General features: G+C 42.9%; 1 protein-coding gene across 1 annotated transcript in view; it reads right to left on the bottom strand.

Moving 5' to 3' along the window:
- Positions 1 to 18,888, bottom strand: part of SLC35F3 (solute carrier family 35 member F3) — a 355,820-nt gene extending 336,932 nt beyond the window's left edge. Inside the window, exons 1-2 of the mRNA XM_012738244.2 lie at positions 18,734 to 18,888; positions 18,091 to 18,320 (exon numbers count right to left, since the gene is read on the bottom strand). Of these exons, the coding sequence (XP_012593698.1) occupies positions 18,091 to 18,320; positions 18,734 to 18,786 (283 nt within the window). The 5' untranslated portion in view covers positions 18,787 to 18,888. The remainder of the gene's footprint in view (positions 1 to 18,090; positions 18,321 to 18,733) is intronic.
- Between the last annotated feature and the right edge of the window lie 3,781 nt (positions 18,889 to 22,669).

Here is a 22,669-nt window from a genome sequence, read left to right as displayed (position 1 = left end):
ACAGCACCTCTTTGCAATGAGAAGGAAAATTAAAAGACTAAAACATAGCTATCTTTCCCCAAGATATCAAGGGAGACTCAGGCTGCAACAGCAGAGAAGGATGAAGTCTGAGAACAGCGCAGTCCTTCCCAGCGACAACTCTTGTGCTTTTAGGAATGTCCAGTGATCCTAAATGGAATGAAGAACTCAATGTCTGGGGGTGCAGTAGCTTCCCTTATCAATTGTTCTCAAAGGGGCAACTTCCAGAAGCTGCTCCTCTCAACAACCTTTCCAAGTTTCTCTATTTCTATTTTCTCCCTCACCTCCAGGAATAGGGTCTCAGCTGGATTTATTCTCCTAGCACCATCTCTACAGAGCTGCTGGCCACAAACTCCCCGATGAGTTTTCAACTGGCTACAGCAGTGCTACAACCTCTTTTTTAAGAAACTTATTCTAAACCCTGTAGTCGTCGCAGGTAAACAAACCAGTGAAAACCAGAGTTGGTCTCCAGGTTGACCCTTCTGTTTTGTCTGCTCTCTGTGAGGTGTCACCCCAGAACCAGGTGCTACTGGCCCAACAGAAATTCTCATGCTCTCTAAGGGCTGCATTAGAAATCCAAACAGTTATGTCTCCTAGGTTCAAAGCTTTGAAATGCAAACACTAAATCCACAATGTTGTAGTGTTCAAAGGATTAAATTAATCAAAGGAGATTTAGTCAATATATTTTTGGTCAACGGTGCTAAATGCAATGGCAGGGAAAGGGGAGGTGAAATAAAAAGGAACTCTTTTATGCATGTGCGTCCCTTTCCAGTGATTTAGTATGGGAAACTGCAGAGGTGATTCACATTTGGCTAATTTTCTGGATAGGATACAAGTTTTTTTAGTCTTCTCAAATTTACAGAATAGATGATTTACTATTTACTCTCATTTACAGAATAGATGATTTCCTGGGATGTTGTGAGTAAACTTTAGACTCATTAAAGTTTTAGTGCTGGAAGAGATTGCAGATGTCATCTGGCCAAACCCCTTCACTGCACATAAAAGGTAATGGTGACCATGCTGGATAAAATACTCGGTGGACCATAATATCGGTTAGTAATAATACCAGCTGGCAGCACCAAGACAGGAATTCAGGTGTGCCCTATTGCCTCATTCTGTTTCTTTACCCTGGGATAGACTGTATGTAGTGGGCCAATTCTTCACTCCCCTTTTACATCTGCACATTCTCATGGCCTTGTTCTGGGCGGTGTGCTGCTCTGCCCCTTGACTTGGCCTTGGCCATGCCACTTATTTAGGCCAACTCTATATTAATAGGCATAAGGAGAACACAGGCTTGAAATGTTTATGCAGCTGGGCTCACTCTTGTTATCCACCATGAGAACACGTTCCTGATCTCCACTGCCCCGTTCAGCCTTCCCGAGTGTAACCAAAGCCTGGGGCCGAGCCCTGCTGACCCCCAGCCTGAAGCAGGATTGCCGCGCTAAGCCCTGTCTAGGTCAGCCCAACGCGACCTGCAGACCAGTGAGCAAATGAAGAAATGCTTATTTCTGTAAGCCACTGAGACTTTATTTTTTAATTGAATTCCATTTTTAAGTTGACAATAATTACACATGTTCACCGGCTGCAGAGTGCTGTTTTGACACATACAAGGTATAGTGATCAAGACCAGGATAATTTGCAATGAAACATTACACAGTAACAGTTCACTGATACAACTGTACCACCATGACTTGCTTTTGAGAGTTAAATTATATTTAAAATGTAGCAGAGAAGCTTTCTCTTTAAAAGGGTCCCATAATGAATCCCTTTCATAAGATTCCTTTTGTATGTGAAGATTTTCAACAATAACAATCTAATAATAATCAATGCCATCATTAATCATCCACCTTCCAAACACCAGGACCTGTACTCAACCTTTCCCATGCATTATCTCACAATCTGCTCAACAACCCTATGCAGTGGAACTGTAATTTTATGGAAAATAGGTTCAGAAAGGATGACTAGTTTCTCTCAAGCTTTAACAGTGAGCAGGCAGTAGGCTTGAAACTCAGCAACAGCTGACAAAAGTCCATAACCTTAGTCACCCTACTATGTTTTCTCTTAGCACATTTAGGTTATGTGTTAAACTGCAGGTTAGCACTATTATTATTATTTGATGGTAAAGGAAAGGGAGAGACAGTAACCTATGCATTCAGGTGATGTCCTGATTTTTCTTCTAAAAAGCTATCTGAGGCCGGGCGCAGTGGCTCACGCCTGTAATCCTAGCACTCTGGGAGGCCGAGGCAGGTGGATCGCTCAAGGTCAGGAGTTCGAAACCAGCCTGCGCAAGAGCGAGACCCCATCTCTACTATAAATAGAAAGAAATTAACTGGCCAACTAAAAAATATAGAGAGAGAAAAAATTAGCCAGGCATGGTGGCTTACGCCTGTAGTTGCAGCTACTCGGGAGGCTGGGCAGGAGGATTGCTTGAGCCCAGGAGTTTGAGGTTGCTGTGAGCTAGGCTGACACCATGGCACTCTAGCCTAGGCAACAGAGTGAGACTTTCTCAAAAAAAAAAAAAAAAGCTATCTGATAAATCACTTCATATGGAACCCATAGTCTGACCCCAGTGCTCAGGAAATTATCACATTTCTCCCAGGCTTTACCAGAACATTCCCCCAGCATAGGTTGACTAGACTTCTGTTATTGTCACCATTACTTGCTATCTGCTGGCAGCATGTTCGCACGCAGAATGCTAGAGCCTGTGCCAAAGATTTACAGTGCCAAGAACAAAAAAGGTGGAGGTGATTATTGGAGGTCTTCAGATAATTTTGTTTCTATACCCTCTATTAAAAACTTTTGAGAAAAAAATGTATCTCTTTTTAATGTTTTCATTAATTTTTAACTTTTTTCATCATAAATTTGACAGTTATGGGATGTAACTTTCAGAATTTGTAAATATTAACATTTTAAAATAAAGCTGCTACTTTATTTTTTAAATGTATTTGAAGACTCTAACTACCATAATGATTTGATATTAACAATCACCTATTTTAAAATACATAAATAATAATTTTCTTTAACAGTAAGCAATTTTATACCATTCCCTGTATACTTCTTTATGAAGCATAATTCCTATTGATCACACTGCTGGGAGACAAAAAAACAGGAATACAAATTTAGCTTTTTTATTTCCTGTGGCCATAAGTCTTTTGGGTATTCAAAAATGTCTTCTGAATTGGGTAACCATTTCAGTGTTTATTAGAATTTAAAAATCAAAATTATGTAAACATCTCACAATTTTGATAAGTATTTAACATAAATAAGATTATTAGAATGTATATCTTAATGAAATAGATGGGCAATTTTTACAAGTAGTTCATGTTCCCATACCTGAATATTACTGCTAGAATGAGAAAGGGTTTAGTATCAATTCTATTTTTACTTTTTATTACAGGTATAAATTTTAAAAAAAACATTTTCAAGTAAATTAGATGATGCAAATGTAAGGAATTCTCTTATAGGACTATTACTCAATGTGTTAAACTCATTCCCAACTTCATATCAAAAATTACACAGTGATCAATCCAGCAATCACACTCTTTGGTATTTACACAAAGGAGTCGAAAGCTTCTGTACTCAAAAAAAAATCCCACATTTAAACCTAAACAGAAGCTTTATTCACAACTGCTGAAAGGTGGAAACAACTACAATATTCTTCAGGGGTGAATGGATAAACTGTGATACATCCGGACAATAGAATACTGTTCAATGCTAAAATGAAATGAGCTCTCAAGACATGAAGGAAACTTAAATGCATATAACTAAGTGAAAGAAACCAATTTGAAAAGCATGCATACTATATGTCCCGACTATATGGCCTTCTGGAAAAGGCAAAGCTATAGAAACAGTAAAAAGATTAGTGGTTGCCAGTGAGTGACTACTGTGTTTCCCTGAAAAGAAGACAAGGTCTTATATTTATTTTTCCTCAAGAAGACACCCTAGGGCTTATTTTCAGGGGATGTGTTATTTTCCCCTCAAAACCTCAGCTTGCAGCACTCACAGGATGGCCGGGACCTGACAGCAGGAGCCGACCTTGTTGGTGGGGCTGCCCGCACCTTTCCGGTCACCTCTGGGATAGTAGCTGTCATGATGAGGCAGATGAGAAAGGCTGTTCGTCTTCTTTACTGCTCTGCGATGAAATGCATGGGTTGTGCAGACACGCTGCATAGCCACGCCCAGCACTAGGGCTTATTTTCAGGGTAGGGCTTCCATTGCACAAATGCTTAGAAATCCTGCTAGGGCTTATTTTATGGGAAGGTCTTATTTTCGGGGAAACATGGTAGGTGGAATACAGGGGATTTTTAGGGCAGGGCAACCTAGTCTCTAAGACACTATAATAATGGATACATGACATTACACATTTGTCCAAACCAGGGGTCCTCACACTTTTTAAACAAGGGGCCAGTTCACTATCCCTCAGACCGTTAGAGAGCCAGACTATAGTTTTAAAAACACTATGAACAAATTCCTATGCACACTGCACATATCTTATTTTGAAATAAAAAACAAATGGGCAAAAACACCTGCATGTGGCCCGTGGGCCGTAGTTTGAGGACGCCTGGTCCAAACCCATAGAATGAACATACAACACCAAGAATGAACTCCAATGTAAACTACACACTCTGGGTGATGACAGTGTCAACGCAGGTTCATCACTTGCAACACATGTACCACTCTGAGAGGGAGGGGCATGTTGGTAATTGGGGAGGCTATTCGTACGCAGGGGTGGGGCTTGGAGGCATATGGGAAATCTCTGTCCTTTCTTCTCAAGATCTTTAAGATCCTGCTATGACCTTACAACGGCTCTAAAAACATCTATTACAAATCAGATAGCACCCTATTATAAAATTTTATTTTTAATGGTTTAATAATTTCCTCCTCAAATTTTATTGAATTAGAAGCCACTTAACCTGGAAAAAAAGGCGTTTTGGTTGAGTTCTGTATTATCTTAGTAGTTATGTTTCTCTAATTGAATCCTGGACTGACTCATCTTGTATTAAGTTATCTATTGCTAAGTAACAAATTATCACAAACCTAGTGACAGCACATAAGACATATTTGTTATCTCACAGTGAGTCAGAGGCCTGCGTACAGCATAGCTGGCCCTCTGTTTAGGATATCGCAAAGCTCAAAACAAGAAGTGGGCCAGGGCTAGTCCCATCCAGCCAATAAGCCAGTTGCTACCCTCAACTCTTAAAGACCACCTGCAATTCCTTGCCACGTGGGAGTCCCAACATGACCATTGATTCCTCAAGGCTGGTGAGGAAGAGAGAAGATTTGATGTGAGTCTTGCTAGCCAGATGGAACCTCATGCAATATAACATAATCCCAGAAGTGATATCCTATCACGTGCCATATTCTGTTGGTTAGAAGCTAGTCACAAGTCCCACCTACACTCAAGAGGAAGGGAGTATTTGAGGGCATGAACAACAGAGGGGAGACACGGAGCTCGCCTTAGAGTCAGTCTACCATGACATTAGAACTCTGAAATCCTACTCCTGGGTGTATATCCAGAAATGAGTACTTATGTTCATCTCAGCTACAAACATGCTCATGGCAGCTTTATAAAGTAGTTGTCATCTCTCCTCCAGGGCCAGCGTCCTCTCACAAACACTGTTTGAAATTCAAACTCCACTCTTGCCTTCCACTCAACACTCCTTTCTCTGACCTTGTGCATACTTCATTCTGCAACCAATCAATTGTTCCCACTCCCAGTTCAATGAATACTTGCTCTCGAACACTGTAGCATGTCTGCTTTCTCTGTTCCCTTGCAGATCAGTCTTAAGAAGCAGATCTTCCCCTTTAACAAGGGAAACACCATAACTTATAACATTACCTCCAATTCTCACATATTCACCTTGAGACAAAAGTAATATTATCTCTGCTTGAACCCCCGTGTGATCTCTTCATTACTATGTTCCTTCAAGTCACTAATCACAAACAGCCATAGCAATGCCCTCAGAGATAATTCACCCAAAGGTTCTAGGCAGCTAAAGGTAAAGGAACATTCTTAATCCTCCGAGGCCTGAGCGCAGAGTGAGGAAGGAGACCTGGAAGCCCATCTGATTCTTTCTCTCTTGCTACCAGCCCATCCTTCTCCAGGGAGCAGTGATAGAGCAACTTCCAAATATGTGAAACCCAACCTGCATCACAGGCCAATGAATCCTTTAAAAGCAGTCTGTTTTGCAGATGGAGAGGCTATGCTACCTGTGCCTGTCCACTCTCAGGCAAGGTGAGTGGTCCCCAAAATCCAGACCTATTTTTATTTTAAAGGGTATAAAGTCAAACCATTTAGCGAAATGGACCACATGTCTAAATCTCTGCAAAAATAGATCTCCTTCATCAAAAGAATTCTGGAGCCTGAGACATGTCACCACACACCAATGAGCATGCTTGAGGGATGTGGCTAAGGGGTGGGGAAGATAAGCAGGGCAGATGCTGTCGCAGGGCACGGTCCTGTCTGCAACATGGCGCCGTGTGTGGCTACAGCCAGCAAGTGCTGCTCTCTGTGCTAAAGAACTTCCACCTTCCCTCGGGACAACTTGTCAGGGTTCGAGTGCCCTTCTCCCTGCTTTTTGGCTAAATTCTGATGTAATAATTACTGATCTAAATAGACACAGTACTTCCCTTTCAAACCTGAATTATGCTATGCCATTAGCTGTAACAATGACATTTTTTATTTTGAAAATGTTCATATTTACAGAAAGACTGACAAAATGGACATGAATGCCCATAGATCTATTATTTAGAGTCACCCAATATTTCAATTTTGTCACATTTCGTTCATCAGTCATTTTATTTGTCTATACTTGTTTTTGTTGAACTACCTCAAAGTACATTACAGACATAATGACACTTAATCCCTAAATACCTCAGCATCTCTTAAGAATAAGGACCTTCTCTCCTACGTAACCACACTAATGCTATTAATCCCAAGAAAAATAACAATACCCCATAAACTAACTTAATAAGCAGCAGATCTTCAAATTTTCCCAATTGCCCTTAACAGGTCTTTTATAGCTATGATTCCCCCAAAGCAACACAGCTACCTCCATGTAGAAATGAGGCAGTCCCAGTGCACTGCTCGGGCCTTGGGCAAGACATCCGAGCCACTGGAAATTAGCTATTATCTTTTCACCCCTGCCATCTTCTCAAGCACAAGGTGGCCAAGGGATTCTGGCTGCCTAAGCCACCTCCTTCCCTATGGAGAAGACACCAGTGAGACACCAGCTAGAAAACCAGTGAGAAATCCAGAACATGACCCTGGAGATTGATTCAAATGACCCTAAGGCCACCTGCTGACCATTAAGAGCCAGAGAGGCACAACCTTCCCTGGGGCTTGGACTTCCATGTGCTCAGCACAAAGAAAAGGTGGTCATCAAGCAAAGAGGCAGCAAGTCAGAAGAGAGGAGCCCATGGAATTACGTCCTGCAGCTACTCAGCCTCATCCGGTATTAGCTCAACCACATCCGTGAGTCGTCAATGCAACCACATATGCAGGTCTTACCACTCTCGACGTTATGCAAAGTAACAGTCACGTTAACCAGGACGTTCTGATTTTTATGAACGTATGAAACCCAAGACCGCCCCTCACAAACACCACTTCCTTCATGTCTGTATGAACTGGAAGCACTATTATTCTTAAGCAGAACAGCCGAGAGAATAGCTTTACAAGCTCATTTCTATGAATTGGGGAATTTTCTCCTAAAGGAACTGGAGAAATTGAACAAACATAATGTGCAGCGGTGCGGGAGAGAACAGGTAGAGCCGAGAGCACATCCCAACTCCTTGAAATTCGAGTCCATGTTATTTCTGCAAGGCCCCTAGTTAGAGGAAGAAAAACGTCTCGGGCTAGCTTTCTTTAGAGCTGGAAAGAAGCAGAATGCCTGCAGCATAAAACATTAGGGGAGAAATGTGCTGGCTTAGTCACTTAATCTCATCAACCCAGTCAAAAATCTTGGTTGTTGCATGATTTAGTGAAAGAGAAAAAAAAAGTTTAATGGCTGAGATACGTCAAATGAACAAATTAGAACTCTGATCAAACTGGCAGCAGAGCTCAAGTTTCCAGAGGAAGAGAAAAAGAAGTCCCCTAAGGAACTACCCTTTCCTATAGCTAACCAGCTGCTTATGGTACCCTACAATAAAATATTACACAATATTATGTATGCAATATAGGGCTTAGTTTAAGGCTGGCCAACATTGCTCCAAAATACTCCCAAGATATTTAGTAATAGAAGGCCCAAAAAGAGACATGTGGTATACCTGTTAGATAGCTCCAAGACAAGGAGAGTATGGCTTGGAGCCAATTCAACTTATGGATTGATAGCTTTATGGTCTTGTATATGTATGTCTTATAAGTATATGTCTTGTAATCCACGGTGTGATCTTCTAGGATATAGCAACTATGCCATCTATTCACTAAATGTTTACCTTAGCAGTGAACGTATTTACCGATCTGTCGAGGCAGTGAACTATTTGATGATTGAATGGAGGAATGAAAAATGAATGATTCAATGGACAGATTAGTGAATAAATGAATATGCATTCAACAGTAGGTTCCATTGTTTCATTTGCTTTCACACCATCTGCGAATGAATCCCTCCATGATTAGTGTCTGGAATTTCAGGCAGTGATTTTCGGAAGCCCCTGCCTGGCCCACGGTGGGCTTTTCAAGAGGGACACCTGGGGCTGGTGGGCCCAGGTGAAAAGTGCTCCTTCCTCTGTTTTCCACCTGCCACACTGAAACTCCTCAATGGCCTGTGAGATAATCATCAGATACAATGTCAGTTACAGACAGAACAAACATGTTTACGCATCCACTAGCACCATGTTTTCTGGGCGTTTTTAAAAATGACTTGTGATTACATATATTCTATTTACATGTAACTTTGAAAACATAACCACTGCTATATCAGATAAACCTATATAAGATTTTTAAATTTAATATTTAATGAAACAAAATGCTGACACAGTAAAACAAAAAAAAGCTTAGATAAACCCTCAAAATTGGTTATTCTGGATTATGGAATTGAAATATTTTTCAAACTGTTTATTTGACAAATTCTTTAAAGAAAAAAAAATATAGAGGAAGATACTTCCAGTGCTTCCTTGGTATTGCACACCAGTGTAACGTACTTCAAAAAAATGTTTATGAACATCAGATGATTGGAAACAAAAGAAAAATGCTTATTAAACTCCTTCATGTGCAAGGCATGAGCTGAATGTTGCCCAAAACTCAACTGTGCTGTATGTGCCATGCTAATTATATCCCTTTTTTAAAGAAGAGGACATTTTAATATACTTTCATCAAAAATGAGCCAACTCAATTTCTAATAAGGAAAATAAGGAAGGAAAGTCAACACATGCTAAGAAACATCTTTCTTATGACCCTTTTGAATAAACCTTTGAGGACGGATCCAGATTTTTATAACATCGCATTATAATAAGTAGATGGTGAAGAAGGATAAAAAGAATTTCCTGATAGATTCTGATCTAGTCTCGTACTGGAGATGACACATAGCAGATTGACGAGGAGAAAATGTGAATGTCACAGAAAGCATTTGTCAAAACCAGAAAACTGTTCTGAGAAGTTACGTTGAACATCTCTGTCCCGGGAGTCTAAAACAGCCTCGAGCCCTCAGCGCTACTAATCACCTGAGTGCAGCGATTTATTTCTTCCAATCTCAGATGCTGTCATAAATTAAGGCTACTTCAAGGTGCACAAGAGAAAAATGTATACCCGTGTCATAGGTAATTGTTCTAGGGCTTGCCAACATCACCCACCTAAAGACTTTCCCAGGTTTCTAACTGCTCAAGGCCCTTTCTAGGCTCTGCAATGAGATAATGAAATAAAACTGGTCACTTGCTCTATTGATCAAAGCACACTCACCACTGCATTGAACCAGAAGACATCATTAAAAAAAAAAAATCGAGTTCCTCTCTCTGCCATGGAACAAAGTAAATACTCAATCTGGCTAAGATGACTGGGTGTCCACATCTTTCTGAAGCTCTCCAGGGACGGAGGCTCCATGACCTTCTTTAGTATCTCAGCAGCCAGGAAGCAATTTCTTATTTCCAGTTGGGAATTCTTTGGTATGTAAATCCTTGTTTTGTCCTACATGCAACTGAGTAGAAATGGCTCAGAGATCTCACCCAAATAGGAGTCTGTAGTTGCATAGAACAAAACCCAGCTTCTGCTCACTTAGCGGAAGAGGACTGTTGGATTGCAACTGCGGTGTCTAGGGGACTTGGAGGAGGAGCTACAGCAAGACCTTGGTCTAGGAGGGAAATAGAATGGAGCTTAGAGTCCTGGAAGCCACCAGACCCTCTCTGGGTTACTTTACACACCTGCCGTCTTCTCTCCGTGTAGTCTAGCTTCCTCTGCTTCTCCATCCACATGGAAGACAGAATAGAACCCTCATAGCATCTCTCCCACTCAAGGGACCACTCCAGACTAGACTCCAGTCTCCTGGTGTCAATCTCAAATTTGAGAAGAGAGACCGAGTTTGTATAGATCAGGAGTTTACCACTGGTCTAATCTATGGTGCCCTGGAGGAAGAAGATGCCAGTCTGACTGCTAAGGACCCAAACTGAGGACATAGTGCGGGGCAGTTAAGGGTCATTGTTGAGGTAGAAAGACATTCCAAAAGGTGTCTGCTCTGATAGCTCTCATGAAGATATGTCATTTGTTTTTACTTATTTCCTCTTCCCCCCAGTACTTTAAGACTGCCTGTAGAACACATGTTTGATTCCGTCTATATATTTTCTCTTTTTCCCAAGTCCATGTTCATTTTTTTCCATATCATTTTTAAAGTAAGGTTATCAAAACTGGATAAACCACCCTGATGCAAGACTGGCTATGTAAGCTACAGGAGGGAGAGTGCTTGTCGGTGCTTTTAGCTGAGTTAGGGGAACACTGAGGAGATGCGACCATGGGAGTCCCATTTCTTGACCGAGGAAGGAAATCAGAAATGGTCTATGCAGCATAATTCTGGAAGGCCCCACAGAAATGTATATGCTTAGAAACCATTTGTGGGTGTGTATGTGCGTGTGTGTGTATCTGTGTGTGTGTGAGAGAGAGAGAAAATAGTCTTTCATTAATGCATTTAACAAATGCATATTGATTGAGGTGTCAGAGATACTCTGTGCCCTGGGGACAGACCCTCCACGGTTATTCCCATGTGCCAAGACCACACAGTGAGGGCTGCAGACACAGCGATGAGCCTTGCCCTTGCAGAGCTCTCTGTGTGCTCACTCTTACACTAGCCTGGATGGTACTTATGAGAAGTGACAATACCACAGGAGCACCCGGCAAGGGCACCTCACCTGATCAGGGGAGGCTCCCCGGAGGAGGCGACACTGGCGCTGGGACCTGGATGAGGAAGGTGACAAGCATCAGAAGACTGCAACATAAGGTACAGGAGTGTGTTTCAGCTCCGAAATCCAACTTAATCTTCTACAGTCCAGCCAAATTACCCTCTAGCAATAACTTACGTACATTTCTGTGCACATACTGCCCTTTGCCTGAAATGCAAACCTCCCCTCTGCCCACTTCCTGCGGGGAATGACTCCTCCAGCTTCAGAAGGGATGCACTTCAGTGAGAAAGAGCTCTAGCAGCACTCTAAGTCAGTCTTCACCACATCGTATAAGCACTTCGGATTTCACTCGCTCTGGTCGGTCTGGTTCTAGGGCAAGGACTGTGCTGCTCATCACTTATCTCTGTATGATGGCACATAGTCCATGCTCAAAAAGTTTGCTAAATGAATGAATGAAAATAAAGTGCGTTAACAGACACCAGGCGCAAGCTGGATACTGCACAGACATTACAGTAGTCCCCCCTTATCCACGGTTTCGCTTTCCATGGTTTCTTTTATCCACAGTTATCCACCGAGATCTGAAAATATTAAATGGAAAATTCTAGAAATAAACAATTCATAAGTCGTACGTTGCATGCTGTTTTGAGTAGCATGATGAAATCTCATGCCATCCTGCTCCACCCTGCCTTGGATATAAATCATCCCTTTGCCCAGCGTATACATGCTGTCCGTGCTACTTCCCTATGCCTGTAAAGGAAAAAATCATAGTGTACAGGAAGTTCAGCACTTTCCTCAGTTTTAAGCATCCACCGGGGGTCTTGGGATGCATCCCCCTCAGATAAGGGGGAACTACTGTATTTTACTTCGTCCTTGTGACAATCCCGGAAAGTAGTTTTATTATCCCCATTTTACAGATGAGAAACTAGAGGCTCTTAGAAGTAACCAGTCATATAGCTACGAAGAAGTGAAGCTGGGGTGTGAATGCAACTCCCCGCCGGTCCATTTCCTCAGTTCCTCCTGATGTTAAAGAAATACCCTGCCGCTCTCCCCCTCCCCGCTGGGATGCAGGGCTGCAATTCAAACGAGCATCCCTAACAGCTGTCAGCAAAAGGCTTAACAAAGTTCAGTGGTTCAGACACATATGGATTAATGTTTGAATGCAACTAACCTGCATTTTTCTAGATGCTTAAGGAAAGGACCAATGATCACGGCTAGAGTGTTTTAGACTAGGCACTTTGTAAGGAAACCCAGGACAGACTTCGGAAGGAAAACGGGAAATCTCCTTGCCCATGCCTCTTTTAAAGCCCGGAAGACTTTGCTTCCCTGGAGGTGAAACCCCTATCCCTTCACAGCCGGATGCGAAGGGTTTATAACCCCATGGCAATGATCCGAGTGAAAGTTAACAACAGTTCTGCATTTTCATTCTGTCAAAACTCAGAAACTATTTACTAAATTGTGAGCATGTATTTATATTCAGGAATAAAACTTTACTCTCTGACACATTAGAAAATGTTGAGCTCTAAGGCTTACCCCCACCCACCCACAACCCTCCAACATTTTGCTTTTAAAATCTTTTTCATCTCGTATTTCATATGCCAAGCTCCATTCTAGGATACACTTTTACAACCAAATTATAAATCTCTTACAAGTGGGCCATTTTTGAATTGCTGACCTGACCTTTCCTATTTTGGGAGGATCAAACAGAAGTTGCTCACCATGAATTCAGTGACACTATGAGCCAGTGTTCCAGTTAGCACTGGCACCTACGCCAGCAACCTATACTCACAGTTCAGCCTGAAATGACAAGGACAGTAGGAAGACAGTCTGTCCCCATGAACCCCTCCCCCTTACCCATACAAGCCCTTTATAACATGTAAACCTGGAGGATGCCGAAACATGCAATTTCCTTGTCACCAGGTGTGTTATTGGGTGCCCTACATTTTCTCAGCTTGAACTAGAAAACCTCCACCCAGATAAGCTAGGCTTTGCTCGGTAACCTGCACGTTCCCCATACCAGGTTCGTGTCGCCAATAGCAGGTTGGAGTGGGCTAGAGATGGGGGAGTCTTTTGGGACTCACCCTCCCTCCACTCTACAGATAACTTAAAACTCAACCCACCAGCATTCCTAAAGAAAAAAAAATCATTTTAACCTCAACATACTAGCATGATGTAGTGTTAATAAATCTACTCAAAAGACATCTCATTTTAAGCAATAAGCATGACCTTACCTCCCAAAAAAAGTTGTTCCTAAAAGTTTGGTATTTTTTTAAACCCTATAAAAGGGTTTGAGAGTTCACTATTTGAAAACACCTTTTAGGGAGATCTTTTGGAAAGTGAAACATCCTGCTCACCCTGAATGTATCTATACTCACTCTTAATGTATTTGTTTCAATGCAGTGTTTTCTGGCCTGTGTTTCTTAATGAAGCAGTGGGCTTCATCTTCCATCACTTATCTCTGTATTCTGGCATATAGTACGAATGCTCACAAAAAGGTTTGCTAAGGGAATGGATGAAAACACAGAAGCAGGTATAGATGCTCCTTCATGCTGCATCAGAGCCTTTTCCTTGTGTCTCCAAGATAGGCTGCTGTGATCATCACTGTGTGGAAATGCTGCTGGCTCCTGCACCACGTCAGAGCCCTGGGGCTGGCTGTCCACCCTATACATGGGTATTGCTGTTCTTTGATCCTCGTTTTCCTTTAAATAGCCATCTCCTCCCCTATTGGTGTCCACACCAGAGAAGTGAAAAAGAAAGAAGCAGCAGAAGATATTCCAGGTGGTCATTTCTCTTCTACTCGGGCAAAAGGTGGGAGGGAAAGAAAGTTATTAAGAAAAACTATCCAAGTCTTCTGAATTTATGTATAGATGCATGGCGAGTGGTTGTGGAAGCATGCCAGCTGCTGAAGGAACGGGCTCTTTCAAATCTTCAGCAGGCCCTTGCACCAGCAGTGGTGGTGTTTATTCTACTCTGGCCCATCATGGAAACCTACAGAGTGGTCCAGGAAGACGGGAGAAGGGAGGAGAAGGTCTGGAATTCAGAAGGCAGGCCTGCCTGTTTAGCACTAGTGGGCGGCAGGGAAGAGGTCACTTGGAGCACAGATTTGGAGTTTAGGTTAAATCAGTGGGTCTCAACTAAAGATGCCCCATCTCCAGGGGACATTGTGTCTGCCACAACTTGGGGGGCAGGATGGTATGGTACTGACATCTACTAGGCAGAGGCCAGGCATGCAGCTAAACACCCTACAATGTGCAGGGCAGCCCTCAACAGCTGCAGTCCCCAGCCCCCAGGCTGAAGACCAGTACTGGTCTGTGGCCTGTTAGGAACTGGGACATGCAGCAGGAGAGCGGCAGGTGAGCAGCCAGCAGGTGAGCGAGAGCAGCTTCATCTGTATTTATAGCTGCTCCCCATCACTCGCATCACCGCCTAAGCTCCGCCTCCTGTCAGATCAGTCACTATCTCCCATCGCCTCCAGATGGGACTGTCTAGTTGCAGAAAAACAAGCTCAGGGCTCCCAATGATTCTACATTATGGTGAGTTGTAGAATTATTTCATTATATATTATAGCATAATAATAGAAACAAAGTACACAATAAATGTAATATGCTTGAATCATCCCCAAACCATCCTCCCACACCCTTCCTCTGGACTGTGGAAAACCTGTCTTCCATGAAACTGGTCCCTGGTGCCAAAAAGGTTGGGGACCACTGCTCTACAGTAATAAATGATCCAGTACAAAGTGTCAACGGTGCTGAGATGGAGAAAGCTTTGGTTTCACCTGGGGCTAAACCAAAGCTTACCATCAAGAATTCTGGTCTGGTCGATGGTTCAGAAAGCACTTATGATGGAAGAACCAGGAAGGGGAAAAGCCATCCTAAACTCACAGGAAGTCAGCATAAAGAATTAAATGACACAAATCACTACAGAGGTAAGTTCAAAGGTTCTCTCTCCGAGAGGTCAATATTTCAGGCAGCAATCATTCATTCAACAAATATTTATTGAGCAATTCCTGTGGACCAGGTGCCTTTTTGGGCTCTGGATACACTCGCACATATTAATTGAAGGAATCCCCAGGAATACTACCAAGTGGTCTGGTTCAAAAACATAAAATGTAGAGCTTGGAGGACTTCAGCCACTGAGAAGAGGAACTGGACCCTTACTAGCTACTTGTTTATGGTTTAATTCTCAGTTGAATATTCTATAGTAACCATTCTTCTCAGACCCAGGGGCCATTGGCATTAAAAAAAAAAAAAAAATCGTTACAAAAAGTCTCTTGCCTAGAGTGAAACTTGTAAATTTCATTGATTGGGTTGAAACTACTAAGTAAAGGTAATTTCTGCACTGTTCACAATTATCTCATTTAATTTAACAACCCAAACCAAAATCTAAAACAAAATCTAACAACCTAAAACAAAATCTAAAAATGAAGAGGATAGGAATGAATACTTGGTTGTTCAAATGATTTCTGCTGCTTCAAAGACAATTAACTCACATCTCTCAAAGACTCTAGAAACTCTCATAGGCAACTCTTTCAGTTGGGACTTAGATAAGTCACTTTGAAAGATGGCTGAAAGGTGACATTTTGGAGCATCTCATAACTTGCTCTGGAGAGCATGAGAAGAATATGATTTTGTTGCCATCATCTTTCACAGTTTATTGACTGCAATTACTAACCAACAAAGTAACTAACTTATATCTATAGATAGATATGCCTCGTTGTTATTTTTCATTTATTGGGTAGAAATGGCAAACAACAAAAGAGCTGCCCTAAAATCTCTGTGGCTACATTAATAAAACATTAGCTTTTCTAAATTTAAACTTAAAATCTAATTAATTCATCAAAATGTCAGTTGTCACCTAAAGCATTTTAGTAACAAGGAAATACCTTGGATTAAAGAAGAATCCTCACAGGAGTGCAGAGAGTGGAATGAGCTGATTTTATTAATATTACAATGATCCCTGTAGCCTCATCTGCTAATATTTACTCTTTCAATGAAGCCGAAGAAAGAGGGTATTTAAGAATGCCACTGGTGATGTAAGGGACTCTATTTCCACATAGCCATTCTGTGTTAATTACAAACTATGTTTGTACCAACCAGTTATCACTAGTGTAAGCTCCCTGCCAACCCTTGAAATCATAAATGTTGGTGGATAATTTCCACAAAGCACACAGAGCCAGTCACAGATAGGATAATAAAGATAAATCTTTTTATGATTTCAGAGGTTAAAGAGACAGCTCCATGAAGGCTATAGTTTGTACCACTGTCTTTAGTTATTTAAAAGGCAGAAAATGGAAATAAGAAATGGAAAATTGCTATTTTGTAATAGAAATTCAGGAAGCAGAATAAAAACTGAGTGTCCTATCCATACCCATAAGGAAAATGGTTTCCAATGGATTTTAATTTTTGTTACCCTATGCCCTGTGTTTTTCACTCAAAAAGAGAACATGGGCCTTTGTCTTCCTTCTATAATCTAAAGCCAGTATTTATCAGCTATAATTTTAGCAGCAGAGGCAGGAGATTGAAGGAGACGCATAATCTTTTAAAGGTTTATACCAAGTTAAATGCAATCACCGCAGACTTTTAAAAAACAAGTCAGGGCATGAAAACAAAACAATCGAATTCTGTGTTTCTTCCTGCAAATAACTTAAAACTAACCAGCTAACTGTTAGCATACCACTGACCTTTGGCTTGGACTCAGAGGTTTTAGGAATAATCTAAAGATAGACATATTTTTGGTGATTGATATGACTAAATTACACAAGCCTGATTTTCCCCCCTAAGGACCAATAAAGTATGTTCCCATTTTAAGCAATAAGAGGTTAAAAAAAAATCTCAAAAGCATCAAGCTCTTAGGCTAGTCTTTACTATACAAATGAAATAAGTTAAGACGGATTTTTTATGCTGAGATGGTAAATAGCAATCTCTTATGTCAAACTATAGTAATCAGACCATCAAATTATGGTTATATTTACAGATCTCTGGAGTTTGTTGTCACCAATCTCTCTTTTCCAAAATGTGGAAAGAAATGTCAACCAAATTGGTACTGGTCACATAGGTCACATCTGTATAACTGATCACAACATCACCAAAGCCATCAGCAGGAGTCCACCAGCAAAGAAACGTTTCACCATTCATCTTGCAAGGGACTGATGCCAATATCTAAAATGATCCATATAGAATCTCCTCACTGAGGATCAATAAAATCCAGAGGCCAAGAGAGCGAGTGAGATGTAAATGAAGGCCCCAAGAACTGCCCTGCATCACCAGGGCTCGGAGGCACAGGGAAGAGTTAAAATCCAGGCCGCCCCAGTCTGCGTTCTCCAGCTGGGCCGGCTGAGCCCCCACCCAGGGCCCTGTAACACGCTCAGATCCGCAGGAAGCTGCACAGCCCAGGAGACTTTTGAGTTTCTGATCTGCTCCCACCGTGTGCCACACAGGAGGGGCCCCGTACTGTGCCACCTCCCTCGGGAGGGAGGAGGGAGAAGGACAGAGAGAGGTGTGCATGGAAGCAGAAAGGGTTCAGTGGAATGGATCAGAAAGCCCCAGAGGTCCAGGAGAACTCCAGCTCCAGGCCTCTTCCCCGAAGTTGCTCAAAGCTGGGTGGGTGTGTGCCAGCGGGCAGGGCAGGAGCGCGGAGGAGGCTGGACGTCTCGCAGCGTGCGCTCCCCCCACCCCCCCCCACCCCCCGGCCCCGCCGTGACGACGCTAAGCAGACGGGCCAGTGGGCGAGGGAAATGACGTGAGGGGGTCTTACTTTTGCAGCTCGTCGCCCAGGGCTGGTAGCCGTAGTAGCCAGTGATGCGCAGGATCCGCTCCTCGATGGACGTGAGCCCCACGGGCCCGCTGGTGAGGTCCTCCACCGAGCGCGACCATTTCAGATCCTCCTTGATCGCCTCGTCCACCACCAAGTACTTGAGCTGCCGGAGCTGGGGGCTGATGTCGGACAGTCTCCGGGGGCTGACGTCCGGTGACCTCCTCATGCCACTGAGGCCGCAGGCGGCGCGGGCAGGTGGGTGGGCAGGGAACAAGGGCAGAGAGGGGAGGTTTCGGTGAGCAGCAGATTCGAAGGTGCCGGGGTCCTCCAGGGCAGAGCGCGCAGCAGGGCCGGGGCCGCTGGGCTCCCGCCGCTCGCCACCCACCCCAGCGCCCTCGGCAGTCTCGGCGTCGGTGGCGTCTGCAGCCTCCCGTTCGTTCCCTACCCTGAGCGCCTGGGGCAGCGTGGGTTGCGGCGAGTGGCAAGGGACAGAATGACTTAAACTTCCCCAGCACTCCGCCGCGCGCACTACCCCTCCCCGAGCCCCGGACTGCCCGGTGTCCCAGCTGCAAAGGGCCACCAAGGCGCTAGGGCCACCCGCCCGCCTGCTCGCTCGCGCACCCACGCCCGGGGCGCTACTCACATGGCGATGCTCTTGCCCCTGGGTGCGCCGCCGGGAAACTCTCGGATCCCCATAGGCAGCAGCAGAGTGGGGCCGGCAGCTCCCAGACTTGAAGCGGAGGGGCCGCGGGCCCGAGCTCCCTGCAGCCGCGGACCGGGAGAGAGGCGGGTGCGCTGCCCGCCGAGGGGCCGCGCGACTCCGGCTGCCCCGCGCCGCCCGTGCGCGGACAGACCCGCGCGGTCTGTCCCCCAGCGCCTCCGCGGCTTGCGGCTCGGTGCCGGAGCGGCGGCTCAGCCCGGCGACTCCAGGCCGGTCCACGCGCTCGCAGCGGCGCACCCGGGGCCGAGGCAGCGCCGCGCCCTCGCCTGGCACCGTCGCCGCCGCCCTAGCACACCGCGGGCGCGGGAGCCGCGGAGCCGGGAGAGCCCGCCCAGCTGTGCGCTCTGGAAGCACCTGGGCGGGCGGGGAGGTGTCCGGTCCCCGCGCGCAGGAGCCAGGCGGGGGCGCTGCTGCCCACGTCCCGCCTCCGGGTGTGCGCCCCGCTCCCCAGCCCGCACCGAGCGCTGCGCCCGCAACCTTGGGGCTGGGGCGCTCCTCCTCCTCCCCTCGGTTCTGACTTGTCCTGTACTTCAACCTTTCCCCCCTTTCTCCCCCTCCCCCCATCTCCCCCTTCAACCCTTCTTCCTCTCAGCAAAACTCCCTGGAAAGAAAGAAACCTGCTCCTATGCTCAGGATGCCTCATGAATAAATGGCATTTCACATGCAAAGCTGAGACACAAAGTGAAGTGATTTATTCTGCTGTGTAGGTCTCTGTCAGGCCTGATCCTCAGAAAGCTTACAATCTCACTGAGGATGTCCTTGCCTAATCAGCTCTCTCTTCACAAATTTCCATTTTATTTAGCTTCTAATCATTTCTTTGTTCCCTCCGCCCACCGTCTGCCCCACTCCCTTCCAGAAAGCCATCCTCTCCAGACTAAATAATCACCTTTCACGTTATTTTCCACTGGGGCAAATTTAGGAAAATATAAAAGTATGTGAAGAAAAAAAAAAATACCCGTTATCCAGCCAAAAATGACTACATTTTTTCCCCATGCAAAAAAAAAAAACAACATTTTTCACAAAAATAGGAATGGTATTGTGTGCACTACTTTATGTACTGCTTTTTATATTAAAATTGTATTGTGTAACAGAAAACCAGAAATAGAGGGGAACTTCCTCAGCTTGATAAAGAAGACTTATGAAAACCTACAGCTAACACCTTACTTAGTGGTGAGAAAACAGAAACCGTCCCACTAAGGATGTCTCTTCTCACCTCTTTTTTTTTCAGCATCATACTGGAAGTCCTAGCTAATGAAATTAGACAGAAAAAATGAAATTAAAAGTATACCCGTTGAAAAGGAAGACATACAAGAAAGAAATCTGTCTTTGTTTGCAAATGACAAGATTGTCTAAGTAAAAAAAATCTCAAAGAATAGACAAAAAAGTCTTCTGCAACTAATTAACATTTATGGTAAGATTGAAGGATATAAAGTTAATGTACAAAATTCAAACTTCTTTCCAATATACGAGCAATGAACAATTGTAATTTGAAATTAAAAACACAACACCATTTACATTAGCACCCCCCAAAATGAAATATGTTTATGTATAAATCTAACAAAATATGTATAGTATCTATATGAGTAAAACTACAAAACTCTGATGAAAGAAATCAAAGAACTAAATAGATGGAGAGATAGTGGATGTCTTCATGGATGGGAAGACTCAATATTGTTGAGATGTCAGTCTTTCCCAACTTCATGTACAGATCCCATGTAACACTCATCAAAATCCCTGGAAGTTATTTTGTAGATATCAACAAACTGATTTTAAAGGATTTTAAAGCTTATATAGAAAGACAAAATGCCCAGAATAGTCAACACAATATTAGAGGGGAAGAACAAAGTCTGAGGACTGACACTACCCAAATTCAAGACTCACTGTAGCTAAAGCAATCAAGACAATGTGGCATTGCTGAAAGAAAAGACAAATAGATCAACTGAGGAGAATAGAGAGGCCAAAAATAGACCCACACATATAATCAAGTGATCTTTGACAAAACAGCAAAACAAATTTAATAGAGAAAAGATAATCTTTTCATCAAATGGTGCTGGAACAACTAGATAACCACATACCCCCCTCAAAAAAAAAAAGTCTAGACACAGATCTTACACTTTTCCCAAAAATTAATTCAAAATGGATGACAGACCTAAATATAAAATGCAAAGCTATAAAAGTCTTAGAGGATAAATAGGAGAAAATCTAGATTACCTTGGGCTTATTGATGACATTTTAGATACAACATCAAAGGCATGATCTATGAAAGAAGAAATTGATAAGGTAGACTTCATTAAAATGCGAACCTTCTGCTCTGCAAAACACACTATCAAGACAATGGGAAGACAAGCCATAGACTAACAGGAAAATAAATATATATATATGGAAAGAGAGGGGGAGAGAGAGAGAGAGACCAGGGAGAGGACTCTAATAAAGGACTACTATCCAAAATATGAATTGTTAAAACTCAACAAGAAAATGAACAACCCAGTTAAAAATTGGTAAAGTATCTGAACAGACTTGTTGCTAAAGATGACATACAGATGGAAAATAAGCATATGCAAAGATGCTCCACATCATATGTCATTAAGGAATTACAAATTAAAACAACAAAGATGTATCACTACATACCTAGTAGAAAAGATAAAATTCAAAATCCTGACAATACCAAATGCTAGCAAGAGATAGGACAGCAAGAACTCTTGTGCATTGCTCATGGGAAAGTGAAATGGTATAGCCTGTTGGAAAAATAGTTTGGAAGTTTCTTACACAATGAATCATACTCTTACATGAAATCCATCAATCATGTTGCTCGATATGTACCCAAATGAGTTGAAAACTTAGGTCCATGCAAAAATATGCACACAAATGTTTATAGCTACTTTATTCATAATTGCCAAGGTGTCCTTCAATAAGCAAATGGATAACAAGCAGTGGTACATCCATACAGGGGAATATTACTCAGTAATAAAAAGAAAGGAACTATCAAGCCACAAAAAGACATACAGGAAATTTAAAATATATTGCTAAGTGAAAGAAACTAGTCTAAATGGCCATGTACTGTATGATTCCAACTATATGAAATACTGACAGAGGCAAAATTCTGGAGACAGTAAAAAGATCTTTGGCTGCCAAGGGTTAGTGGGGAGGGAGTATGAACAGGCAGAGCACAGAGGAGTTTAGGGCAGTGAAACTACTCTGTATGATACTGTAATGGTGAATGCATATGCATACATTTGCCCAAACCCATAGAATGCACAACAGCAAGGGTGAACCCTAATGTAAACTATGGACTTTGGGTGATAATGATGTGTTAATGTTGGTTCATCAATTGTGGTAACAATGAGAGAGTGGTAACAAATGTACCACTTGCAGGATGTTGATTGGATGGATGTGTAATGGAGGAGGTATTTAAAAACTCTGTACTTTAAAATCTGCTGTGAATTTGATATTGCTCTACAAAAATAAAGTCAATTTAAAATATTTTTATTATACTGCTTTTCTATGCCACTATATTCTTCTAAAATATTTCCCCAGCTTTATTAAGGTATATTGGCAAATAAAAATTATATATATTAATATGTACAGTGTACATAACCAGAAGGAGATAGAAACCTCTCCCCATTTAATCACCACATTCTGTTTCCTGGGTTGCAGGAACTCTGAGTAAGGTTTTTAACTTTTCTGATTATCGGTTCCCTCATCTATATAAAGGGGAAGACTTTGTGAGATTGTTGTAAAGCTATGAGTTAACCGCCAGGCGTGGTGGCTCACACCTGTAATCCTAGCACTCTGGGAGGCCAAGGCAGGAGGATTGCTCAAAGTCAGGAGTTCAAAACCAGCCTGAGAAAGAGTGAGACC

The sequence above is a fragment of the Microcebus murinus genome, chromosome 19, assembly GCF_040939455.1.
Source record: "Microcebus murinus isolate Inina chromosome 19, M.murinus_Inina_mat1.0, whole genome shotgun sequence".
NCBI lineage: Eukaryota > Metazoa > Chordata > Mammalia > Primates > Cheirogaleidae > Microcebus > Microcebus murinus.
This window is presented reverse-complemented; position numbering and strand designations above follow the sequence as displayed.